The sequence below is a fragment of the Trachurus japonicus genome, chromosome 24, assembly GCF_045865225.1.
Source record: "Trachurus japonicus isolate A0001 chromosome 24, Traja_1.0".
Lineage (NCBI taxonomy): Eukaryota > Metazoa > Chordata > Actinopteri > Carangiformes > Carangidae > Trachurus > Trachurus japonicus.
The window spans coordinates 2678749-2691798 of NC_140930.1; the positions used below are offsets into that span (position 1 = coordinate 2678749).

At 41.2% G+C, this 13050-nt stretch overlaps 1 protein-coding gene across 8 annotated transcripts in view; it reads right to left on the bottom strand.

Annotated features, from left to right (window-relative positions):
* Window positions 1–13050, bottom strand: part of myt1la (myelin transcription factor 1-like, a) — a 93995-nt gene that overhangs the window by 24947 nt on the left and 55998 nt on the right. For 4 of the 8 annotated variants that reach the window (XM_085770515.1, XM_085770514.1, XM_085770519.1 and 1 more), the window contains exons 10-14: window positions 10420–10539; window positions 8979–9199; window positions 5635–5667; window positions 4821–5122; window positions 2069–2305 (exon numbers count right to left, since the gene is read on the bottom strand). In XM_085770515.1, coding sequence (XP_085626641.1) covers window positions 2069–2305; window positions 4821–5122; window positions 5635–5667; window positions 8979–9199; window positions 10420–10539 — 913 coding nt within the window. The remainder of the gene's footprint in view (window positions 1–2068; window positions 2306–4820; window positions 5123–5634; window positions 5668–8978; window positions 9200–10419; window positions 10540–13050) is intronic. The other 4 variants (XM_085770517.1, XM_085770518.1, XM_085770520.1 and 1 more) reach the window with 1 other exon arrangement.

Here is a 13050-nt window from a genome sequence, read left to right on the forward strand (position 1 = left end):
AATAAAGACGACGTCTCTCAGTGAAACACCTAAAAGCATCGGGAGGTGAGACGACACCTGTCCCTCAGCTTCCTGTCTGTCTCCTCAGGTGTGACTCTGCTGCTCCGTCGTCCACACATTCGCTCCTCTTCGCTCCTCAGCCGGGACTTTTCTCACTCAGGAGCGTCTGGAGAGAAAAATCCCATCAGCTGCTCGAGGGGGGGGGGGGCTGCAGCCTCCTTCCTTCTTCCTCTGCAATGTCGTGCTTCATTAACAAAACGCAATTACTCTCCTGATTAAAACCTTTCACTTCAGCGCTCCCAAATCCGACGCGGCAAATGTAGCAATTTGCTGCATGGATTGCTCTGTGTGATATCAGATCTGTGAGGGTTTAGGGGCCGTGCAGCAGCAGATGATCTACCGTGTTTTACTTCTGTATTAGCGGCGTTAATTCAGCTTTTCGGCTTCCTGCAGCTTCACTTCACTTCACAGAGCAGAGACGAGACGAGACGTGAACTGGACAGAGTCGACGACAGTGACCGTTTTCAACTCAGGAGTAAAATCTGTTTGTGTTTCTGACATGAGATTAAATCTAAGACCCAGATCCTCGCAGCATTAATGTATAAAATATCACAGCTCATGATGTAGGTGTTAGTTTCTCATCTTATATTTTGCATTTGATGTGAATATTAAGGAGCAAATTAAACAAACATTTTCTTCGTTTCAATAATTATTGGATATTTTCCGACTAATAACCGTAGCTGCATTTTATGGAAATTACAAACTTTCATTCACAGTCGATAAATTATAAAAATATTCAGTCACAGAATCTTCTGCTTAACCTTTAATTGGAGCCAAATTACACAGGAAACTAACGAGAAATGATGAAGAAATAAAGTAAAGTGTTGATTTCAACTATAAAACTTTAAAACCTGACACTAAACTCTGAGAACTTTAACTTCTGATGGAAACTCAGCTGTAAACTCTGGCACTAATCAGGTCTGTGTTAATTTTGTGTGATACCTTTCCACACGTCTTCATTCTTGTTTCCATTTGTAATGTTTTGTGCAAATCTAAGAATTTCACACAAATAAAACAAACTTTCCTAAATGTCACGTTTGCAAAGAATAACATGCTGCTAACCCTTAAAGGGACGAGGAGTTTGTATTTGGTTCTAAAAGAGTCTCATATTAATGTGGATGAATCTACGTTACCACATTTTAAAGCTGTACAGGAATGGCCGTTTGTCCTGTTTGTCGCGCCGAGTTGTCACAAGCTGCAACACGAGTTTACCCGAGTAAGGAAAACGAATTTGATTGGTCGTTATCGAGCGGGCAGGATATTCAAAGCTTGGGGCGAAACCGAGCTCCGTGTGTGTGTGTCTCAGACGTTTGAATGACAGATGACGGATCCAATATCAGTGGCTGGTGAATCGTGAGCAACGTGACGTATAATTCATGCGCCTGCATTATCCAATGTGGAAAAGAAAATACACACTTTCATCCCGGATTTACTCAAAAATAGAATTTTGCACAAAGTTTGGCCTCCATCGTCTGATAGATGAGTTATTACACTAATTTTATGACCTAGAGTGGGCTTAAATTCAATTTTCTTTTCTGTACAGCTTTAATGGGTCCATTTTCAATAAATATATCGTTTTGTCTTTATAGTTATTTTGTTATTATTATTTAGTGGTCGACTCGCCCAGCATTTCCTAGTTTCGGTTTTCCCGACGCTGGGTCCAAAGGTCCAAGAATTTCACCGTGCGTGCAGAGGCTCATGGGAAATGTAGTGTGAAAACACTTCGCTTTCCAAAACTCCTCATTGTCCCTTTAAATTTAAAAAAGAATCTGTTAAATCTTAAAGATGGAGCTTCCTGTTCACAGAATGTGTTGTTGTGTGGGTTTTACAGTGTAACTCTCATCAGCTGAGTCAGAGCTAATTTGTAGGAGGAAACTGTTTTAACGATGGCTCCTCTGACTCTGGATCTGTCCTCAGTGTTTCAACCTTCAACACACACACACACACACACACACACACAAACACACAGAGGACTTTTATTGTGAAGTGCGGCGGCTCTTCCTATTACCTCCTTGTGCTCCGTGTCGTCGCCGAGCCGTTTGATCTTGGTGTAGTCGACGGGCAGCTCCCAGCAGTCGGCCTCGCTCAGCTGGTAGCAGCGGCTGCTCATCAGGGCCTGGCGCTGGGGCGACATGGGCTGCAGCGGGGTCAGCACCGTGCCGCTCCCCTCCGGACCGCCGGGACCGCCGGGAACGCCGGACACGTCCACCGCCCCGCCGCCGTCATCAAGGTCGCCCACCGGACTCTGACAGGGAGACACCAGGAGGACGACAGACACAGAGATAACTAAGATAACACATAACAGTTTAACATGTGGCCCATTGCCATAATCCCTATAGTCATAGCAGTAGGTTCGTTACCTTTAATTGTCGGTGCAAGCTATTTTTAGAACGGCGGAGCAGAGCCGTGAGCTGCTCAGAGCTACGCTACGGAGGCTGATTAACGGATTTCTTGGTTTCCCTCATCAAACTCATCAAATACACAATCCAACAACTCCACAACGCTCTGGTGGACAAGTTGTGACCTGCACATTCACCACGCTATGAGATAACTAGAAAATTTCCTCTGGGAAATTTTGATAGGGCCACGGGGCTAATGCGGGTTTTTGCCATATCTGTCAATATGGGAATCAAACCCACGATCTTAAGGTCAAGACAGAACTGATCAGACAGACACATGATCATCTTTCTATAAGCACTGATATGGAGGAGCTGTAACCACATTAGGTTAACTGTGTGTGTGTGTGTGTGTGTGTGTGTGTGTGTGTGTGTGTGTGTGTGTGTGTGTGTGTGTGTGTGTGTGTGTGACTGACTTGACACATGTTAGTAGCTGCATCCTGTGTCAGTCTGATTTAGCTGTGTCTGTGTTTATAAACATTTAAACGAGCGCCAGGTGGATTGTTTATGAAGTTAACGAGCTCTGGCCTGAGGATCAAAGAGGTTACCACGGCAACTTGAGGTGGTTGCCAATGACGATAGGGCCCCCCCCAGGCTGAGACAGACAGAAACGTGGAGAAAAAGAGCTATTTTCTGCCTCTGCACCGGTCTCACATTTAGGCTTAGCATGACAAAACGGTAACTCCTATCAGAACAAAACACAGATCACGTTGCTCTAAGGACTTCCTGAAAATTTCGGTACGATTTGGTGTTTCTACAGTAAATATTTTGGCGACGCTGGCAGTTTTAAAACATCGGTCCGTTCTGCTTCTCTCAGAAAATATTTGTATTGGACTCAATGAGGAGCAGGGACAGACGTGGCCGCACTCAGAGGCTGATTCTGTCAATTCTGTAAGTCTCTCTGATATTTTGAGCACATGGTGAGAGACAGAACAAGTTTGTCTACAATTTTCTGAAAAAATCATGCGTGTAGAGTGTAAATTGTGGCCGTGCTGACAGTTTATCCAGAAAAAATACAGAATGTTTCTTCACTCTCTCCCACTCTGACTGATGATGTCACCCACTCTGACACGAACATTCCGTCCAATACACACCCATTATAAACTCATAATTTCTCCAAAAATGATCATGATCATTGATCAGGGATTGATCAAAAACTATATGACCTATCAAAACGTGGAGTAATACACCAATACACAAGACTTGTGTCTACTGTTTAAAGTTTAAATGGAGTCTCTAGGTGAAAGTATGCCTGAGCAGTAGACGTTTGTAAAACTCCAATGATTGTTCTTATTCACTCTTTTTTTTCGCCCATCCCATTGACTTCAATGCAAAAAAAAAAAAAAAAATTCATAGCTGTAGGGGCCAGTGCCCGGTGTGATGGCCCGTGGCCCTAATAACAGAACGTTACCAGACAGAGTTGTTTTAGAGGGAAATTCATGCAAAACCACTGATGCACGCTGCCTTCAGGGACAGTTTTTCATCAAGCAGTCTCCGTATTTACCTCTAAAACAACTCTGTCTGGTAACGTTACGTTATTATCTTGTTGGATTGGAGTTGTTGGATTGTGTATTTGATGAGTTTTATGAGGGAAACGAAGAAACCTGAGCAGCTTGCGGCTGCGCTCCGCCGTTCTAAAAATAGCTTGCACCGACAATGGGCTCTATGCACAGCTTCACCACTTCCTGATTTTAAGGCAGGTCCTTCATTTCCTGTCTTACATTATTGGACACACTGATTAATCCAGGTGTGTCTGAGTAGTTACAATGATCAGACACACCTGGATTAATCATTGTGTCCAATAATGTAAGACAGGAAATGAAGGACCTGCCTTAAAATCAGGAAGTGGTGAAGCTGTGCATAGAGCCCATTAAAGGTAAAGAGGACGAGGATGTTTATCTCTGATACACTGCACCACCGGCTCCATCTAGTGGCCGAACAAAGTATTTGCGAATTTGCGATAGTGCTACTTTACTGTAAAACATTCAATTAACCTTCCAAGAACATTCCTGTAACATCAAAATAGGTGAGTCAGCTGTAGTCTGGAGTCTCTCTGTCTCTCTTTCATTCTACCCGTCTCTCTCTTTCAGTCTACCTCTCTATTTCATTCTCACTGTCTCTCCTTCATCAATTTTCAATTTAAATTTGCTTTATTGGCATGACTGTCATATACAATATTGCCAAAGCATTGGGACAGCAGAGTTAAAACAAATACATACATAGTTAATTAATTAGTAATAATATAGAATAAATAAGTAAAAAAATAAATAAATAAAATAAAATAAAATAAAATAAATATAGAAAAAAAGAAGTAAAAAAAAAGAAAAAAAGAAGTGAGGTGTGTCTCTCTCTCTGTGTCTCTACCTGTGTGAGCAGGTCTTGTGGTTTCCCGGTCAGCGCGTGCGGCAGCTCGCGGCACCTGGTGGACAGGTTGAGGATGGCGGTGGCGGCCATGTGCGCCGCCTCCATGTCGTGTGTGTAGTCGAAGCTGCTCTTGCTGCAGGTGCTGCTGGCGCTGCTCCCCCCTCCTCCTCCGCCTCCTCCTCCTCCTCCTCCTCCTACTCCTCCTCCTCCTCCTCCTCCACAGCTCAGGCTGCTGCTGCTGCTGGGAGCGTAGCTGCTGGTCGTACTGCTGGCCGGGCTCGACGTCTTACAGTAGCGCTTCGCTGCAGGGACACACACACACACACACACATATGGTGGGTTTGTGAGAGCGATGGTGGCGTCCGGCCAAACTGAGCAGCAGATGGATTGTTAGAGAAGATCCAAAATTATAAAAAGAACTTCTGATGCATTTTAAACTATGTAAAAAAAACTGAAAGAAGGAAACATGAAGGAGCTCAGAGTTTCCTCATTTTTAACAAACCACCATTGTTGTCCAGTCAAATATTAAAGGTGCTGCATATTATGGTTTAATTAAAAATAATAATAATTAAATAAAAATAAATTGACATGACTGACTTTTATGTAATATATGTTGGTTATTTGTTTAACTGCACCATTTCGCTATCATATAATAAATTAGAGATTCAAATTTATGTCAAAACTATTCAAATCAAAATTTTAGGAGGCAACAATGACGTCAGTAGGAACCAGTGAGCTCTAAAATGTACAAAGTCAAGACAAGGTAAATTATAAATGTTGTAAGTTGTACAGTGTGTTGTAAACTGGAACGCACCATTCTGCATCCCATGCAGGTAAATCCTTTCACCTGCGTGACAAAAAAACAACGACTTAGCATTTGGCATCCCTGCTTTACGTAATACAAAGAAGAAATCAAGTTAGTTCATTGTGTCACTGCACCATTTGGTTTCCCGCTCTTTACATCTTATTACAGTAACATATGATGAATGAGAAGTTAAAATCTATGACAAAACTAATCAAAAACATTCAAATCTAAATTATCATGAACAAAGTTGTAGGGAAGGTACACAGTGTATATGCTGACATCAACAGTGAGTTGTAACGTTTACATTTGTTTTCCAAACAATCAAGACAAGGTAGATTATGTATTCACAACATGCTGTAAACTGGAGCGCACCATTCTGCATCCCATACAGGTAAATTCTGCATGACAAAACACAATGACTAAGCATTTCACATCACTGCTTTATATAGAGTAATATTACTATGTATGTAAGAAATCAAAGCCATAGTTATTTGTTTCACTGCACCATTTGGCTTCCCCTCTTCACACCCACTCCATTAACATATGTAAATTAGAAGTTATGACAACACTATTCCCCCCCCAAAAAAGAGTCAAATCTGGTTCTAAATTTTAGGAGATAATCGCCAAGAACAGGTATGTTGTGTATATGCTAATATTATTTTGCATCCCTTAATATGAGTATGAAACAAATAATCAGAATGAACTCCAGTGGGTTAAAAAACCAAAATGCTGTAAACTGAAAACTAATCAGTAGTAGTGAGCTGTAACATTTACATTACTTTCCAAACAAACAAAACAAGGTAGATTATGTATTCACATCATGTTGTAAACTGGGCCGCACCATTCTGCATCCCATACAGGTAAATCCTATTAAGAGTTTATCTGTATGACAAAACAAAATGACTTCGGATTCAACATGTGATATTATTATACTGTATGTCAAATACATCAAACCCATTGTTATTTGTTTCACTGCACCATTTGGTTTCCCCTCTTTACATCCACCCCATAAACATATGTAAATTAGAAGTTGACAGTAGATGACAACACTATTTTAAAAAAGTCAAATGTGTTTCTAAATTTTAGGAGATAACCACCAAGAACAGGTATGTTGTGTATATGCTAATGTTATTTTGCATCCTTTAATATGAGTATGAAACAAATAATCAGAATGAACTCCAGTGAGTTAAAAACCAAAATGCTGCAAACTGAAAACTAATCAGTAGTAGTGAGCTGTAACATTTACATTTGTTTTCCAAACAACCAAAACAAGGCTGGACCGCACCATTCTGCATCCCATACAGGTAAATCCTATCAAGGGTTTACCTGCATGACAAAACACAATGACTTCGGATTTGACGTGATATTATTATATATGTCAAATAAATCAAAACTATAGTTATTTGTTTCACTGCACCATTTGGCTTCCCCTGTTTACATCTTATTAAGAAACGGCAAATTAAAGTTAAGATATATGACAAAAACTATTCAAAAACATGTCAAATCTGGTTCCAAATTTTAAGAGGTGACCATCAATATATTGTGTATATATTATTGTGTATGGAAGAAAAAAAAAACTACAAATATGGAGGTTAATGTCTTCAGCAGGAGCCGATGAACGCAGTGACACAGAGAGGAAGAGAAGTGGGACAGTCAGAGAGTCAGAGAGAGAGAAAGAGAGAGAAAAGGGTTTAGTCTTTTCATGAGAGAAACAGAGAGAGAAAAGAGTGAGAGAGGAAAGAGAGAAGCGAGAGAGGGTGATCGTACGATGGTGAGTTGGAGTGATGCTGATGGAGAGAGAAGTGGCGGAGGAGAGGAGAGGAGGAGAGGAGAGGAGAGGAGGGAAGGAAGGAGGGAGTCGTGACGGAGGAGAGGAGAGCGCAGACACCTCGTCTAAAAAATCCTCCCTCCTGCATCTCGGCGATGGCTCAGAGCCAGAGGAACAGGGCTCGCCTTCATTATCTCTCCGCTGCTCTGCTCCACAATCCCTCCATCTGCACCTCCCTCCTCCATCCCTCCATCCCTCCCTCTATCCCTCCATCCTCGGCTGAGAGGAGGCAGCCTCGGCATCTCCATTCCTCTACTCTCTTTCTCTCTCTTTCTCTCTCACTCCAGTCATGTGGAGAGGAGGAAAACACCAGTGCTGCTGCAACAAAGAGTGAGTGAGTGTAATGTAATGTAATGTAATGTAATGTAATGTAATGTGAATTAATGTAATGAATTGTAATATTGTAATGTATGTATGTAGATATTTAGTAAAATGCTTTGGCAACAACACATTTCTGTTCATGCCAATAAATAAAGCTGATTGAATTGAGTGAGTTTCATCCTCAGGTACAGAGTGTTCTTCTTCCTCCTCCATTAGCCTGCTTTTATTTTATTTTATCTTAATTTTTTTTTTTTTAAACCTGCATGTGGAACAACATTAGTTCGACTTTATCTTTTCATTTTTTATTTTTTATTTTTTACCTGTATGTGTGGGAGGTCGATAATGAAACGCATCAATAAACAGAGATTTAAATAAAGACCGAATGTGTGTTTGTCAGATATATAACTAACTAACAAGGCTGTTGGACCCGTTTCTCCTTCTTCATTTAAAGGGATAGTTCAACATTTTGGCAAATTGGCCCATCACCATAATCCCTATAGTCATAGCAGTAGGTTCGTTTCCTTTAATTGTCGGTGCAAGATGTTTTTAGAACGGCGGAGCAGAGCCGTGAGCTGCTCAGAGCTACGCTACGGAGGCTCATTATGGGATTTCTTGGTTTCTCTCATCATCAAACTCATCAAATACACAATCCAACAACTCCACAACGCTCTGGTGGACAAGTTGTGAGCTGCACATTCACCACGCTATGAGATAATAACACAACGTTACCACACAGAGTTGTTTTAGAGGGAAATTCATGCAAAACCTCTGATGCACATTGCCTTCAGGGACAGTTTTTCATCAAGCAGTCTCTGTATTTCCCTCTAAAACAACTCTGTGTGGTAACGTTGTGTTATTATCTCATAGCGTGGTGAATGTGCAGCTCACAACTTGTCCACCAGAGCGTTGTGGAGTTGTTGGATTGTGTATTTGATGAGTTTGATGAGGGAAACCAAGAAATCCCATAATGAGCCTCCGTAGCGTAGCTCTGAGCAGCTCACGGCTCTGCTCCGCCGTTCTAAAACCAGCTTGCACCGACAATTAAAGGTAACGAACCTACTGCTACGACTATAGGGATTATAAGCAATGGGCCAATTTGCCAAAATGTTGAACTACCCCTTTAAATTCCAGCACTGAAGATAAAGTGTGTGCAGCCATTGAATCAAAAAGCCTGAAACTGAGACGGAGCGTTAGTTTTCCTCACCGTCGTATCCCTTCGGGGACGTGTCCCGGCCGTGGTGGGACTTGGACGTGGGTCCTCTCTTCCCGTAGCCGCCGTGCTGGCCGTCGTAGCCGCCGTAGTCGTAGCTGGTCTTGGAGTACTTCTCCAGCTCCTTGGCCAGGTTGGAGCGCGGCGTGCTGGTCGGCACGTTGTTCTTGTAGCCGTACTGAGGAATCTCCAGCTGCTTCACGAAGCACATCGGCCTGAGAGGACAAACAAGGAGCGGTCAGAGCAGCGTCCACAGGTTAACCAACTCTAAATGTTTTTTTATTTGCAGTGTTGGGCACGTTACTTAAAAAAAAAAGTAACTTATTACCAGGAAAAGTAACTATTGCGTTACTTTGTATTGTAATAAAATGCTCAAATATGTCAAATTACTTGGACTCGCCCCCTCTAACCTTCTGTTTAACTGGAACTAACCAACTCACTGGAGGAATACTGAGTGAGTTGGTTAGTTCCGGATAAACTGCTTTTTTCCGACTATGTAAATTCTTGAGTCAAGTAACGGAGCGTTTTATTGTCAGTAACATTAACGCCCTTGTAACGAGGGAAACAGTAACTTTTTTTGATCACTCGTGACTGAAAAAAGAAGCGCCAGTAGTAACGCTAACATTCCCATCACTGTCTGTTCCCTAAAGTCAGTATTATTTATGATATTTATTTATTTTCGAATTTGATTAAATCATTTTCTTGCAATTATCTTGTCTTTTTAATCATTTATATTTAATTAGGATATTATTTATTAAGCTTTTATTTTGGTAATTTGTTTATTTATTTATGTATGTATTTATTCATTCATCATAATTACTTTGTTTTTCTAGATTTTCTGAACTGATGAGATAATTATTTTGTCTGTTTAGAGAAATTGGTATTTTTATTTTGGAATCAATTTTCCCAGCATACCGTGATGTATTCACGGTATGCTGGTAAATTTGACCGCACCATTCTGCATCCCTCGGGATTTATGACAAATATATTCAAAAAGCATTGGCATCCGTTCGTCTTCAGGATGATGAGAGACATTTAAAGGGACAACGAGGAGTTTTGTTTTCATTCATCAAGAATTAAAGTCAGAGGTTGGAAGACGATCACATACCGTCGTAGTTCCCACCATAAACGGAGATTCGGCAGCGTTATTCTCATGACTCACCACGAAACCGAAAGTAAAGAAACGCTGGTCGGCTCGCCCAGCATTTCCACCACCACTAATAATAACAAAATAACCATAGAGACAAAACCATATATTTATCTAAAATGGACCATTAACAAGTGGTAACGTAGATTCATCCACATTAATATCAGACTTTTTATAACCAAATAGAAACTCCTCGTTGTCCCTTTAAGTCCATAATGATCATTCTGTGGTTGGTCGCACCGTCCAATCAGAAGCGTCGCTGGTCTCAGACTCAGAGTGGGCGGTTACCTGAGGACGCGGTCTGACGTCTGATTGGTTTTGCTGCCGGGGCTGGTGGTGTCCGGCGTGTGGCTCTTCTCATGAACCTTCGCCATCTTCTCTGCAGCAGCGATGGGGCAGCCGGACAAACTGGAGGAGGGAGGGAGAGCACACGGCCCGGTTACACACCGCTCTGCACTGACACACACACACACACACACACACACACACACCTGGCCCTCAGACTGAGGGTTTGACAGGTGCATTGATTAACTAACTGACAGTTTATTGACTCGGCCGTGTCGCGGTTCACTGAGCCGTGAACGTCTCATCGCCGCTGACGGCTTCATTAACCGCTTTCACCGTCTGACTGTTCACTAACTGGTTATTTATCGTCTAGAGGTCATTTACTAACTGGGTTCTTTAACAGAAAAACATGAAAGATTTGTTTTCATTACTATTTCATCAATTCTAAACACAACATTTTGAAAAATCTTAAAAAAACAAACAAACAAGATAATTATCTCATCAATTCAGAAAAAAAATATCAACACATAAATAAGTAACCCAAAAAATGTATCCAAAAATGAAAATACTACGACGTATTAGGGCCACATTTACAAATAAAAACAAACTTCGAGAATAAAGTCGTAAATTTACGACTTTATTCTTGTAATGTTATGACTTTTTTCTCGTAAGAAATGTATGACTTTATTCTTGTAAATTTACGACTTTATTCCCTTTTTTCTTCTTTTTTTCTTCTCTCGATGTGGCCCTAATACTCCGTCATGAAATACCAATTTTTTTAAACAGACAAAATAATTATCTCATCAATTTAGAAAATCTAAATAAAAAAAATACAACATAAATATCATGAATTCTTAAAGACATGAATAAATAAATAAAATAACCCAATAAATAATAATGAAATCTAAATAAATAATTAAAAGACAAGATAATTGCAAGAAAATTATTTCATCAATTTTGAAAATAAATGAATAAATATCATAAAAAATAAATAAACAAAGCCCCTCAAAAAAGTAACCACAAAAAATAACTTAAAAATAAAAATATAAAAGATAAATATATAGTCAAATAAGAAAAGGCACAACATTTATTGTAAACACAATATGACGTCTTCCGTTTCATTATAAAATAAAAACAGATGTAAAAGGACAAAATGATCCAATAGAGGATAAAACAGAGACTCAGCCCCTGTGTGTGTGTGTGTGTGTGTGTGCGTGTGTGTGTGCGTGTGCGTGTGCGTGTGCGTGTGCGTGTGCGTGTGCGTGTGCGTGTGCGTGTGCGTGTGCGTGTGCGTGCGTGTGCGTGCGTGCGTGCGTGCGTGCGTGCGTGTGTGTGTGTGTGTGTGTAACATAGTGATACAGTAACATGGAGGTTGTGTTGTGTTTTGTCCTTTGGGCTCTGATGCTGCTGCTGCTGCTGCTGCTGCTAAATCTGTACAAGTCTGAAGTCTCCTCTGATTGGTCGACGAGTTTACGCATCACTGACACTGAGAGTGTGTGAACAGGAAGAAGAGCACACACACACACACACACACACACACACACACAACTGAAACTTCCCACACACACACAGACACACACACACATTATAAAGGATGCTGCTGTATGAGGACGACTTAGTGACAGATCAGCACCGCCACTGCCGCCGCCGCCACGGTTACTGATGCTGCTGCTGTGAAGGCGTTTCCATGGCGACTAGCAGAGATGAAAGCTGCTATAGCTAACAGCAGCAGCTAAGCTAGCGAGCTACTGCTTTGTTTCCTCTCCCAGTGGAGCTGTGCTACATAACACACCCTGCAGCCACGTCTGAGCCAGCCTGTGTGTGTGTGTGTGTGTGTGTGTGTGTGTGTGTGTGTGTGTGTGTGTGAGAATGTGTGTGTGAGAGAGAGTGTGTGTGTGCTCCACTGTCTGCCAGCGCACGTGTGCTGCTGTCTGTGAGCTAATTTGTAAGTGTCTGACTGTGAATGTGAATGTGTCTGTGCTCCAGTAAGACTGCTGAACGTGTGTGTGTGTGTGTGTGTGTGTGTGAGAGAGAGAGAGAGATACAAAACGAGTGTGAATCCTAATTACTTTACATAATTCAAAAATGTGTGTGTCTGTATATGTGTTTGTGTGTGTGTGTGTGTGTGTGTGTGTGTGTGTGTGTGTGTGTGTGTGTGAGACGCTCCGCTCTGCCTGTTAAACAGCTGAACTGCTGATGTGACGCAGACACACCTTCAGCTCAAACACGGGGCAAAATTTAGATTCAAGCTTCATTCACACACACAAATCTAAACCTGGAAATGTTCCAGAGCAGCTCTCTACAGATTATTACACTGACGGGAAATAAAACAATTCTACCAGTCAAGGTCTAGAAATAAAATAAAAAAACATGGAGATTGTTTTTTTCAGTATAAAGGTAGATGTTTGTATTAAAGCTCCATACAGTATAAAGGTAGATGTTTGTGTTAAAGCTCCATACAGTATAAAGGTAGATGTTTGTGTTAAAGCTCCATACAGTATAAAGGTAGATGTTTGTGTTAAAGCTCCATACAGTATAAAGGTAGATGTTTGTGTTAAAGCTCCATACAGTATAAAGGTAGATGTTTGTGTTAAAGCTCCATACAGTATAAAGGTAGATGTCCATGTGTAGTGT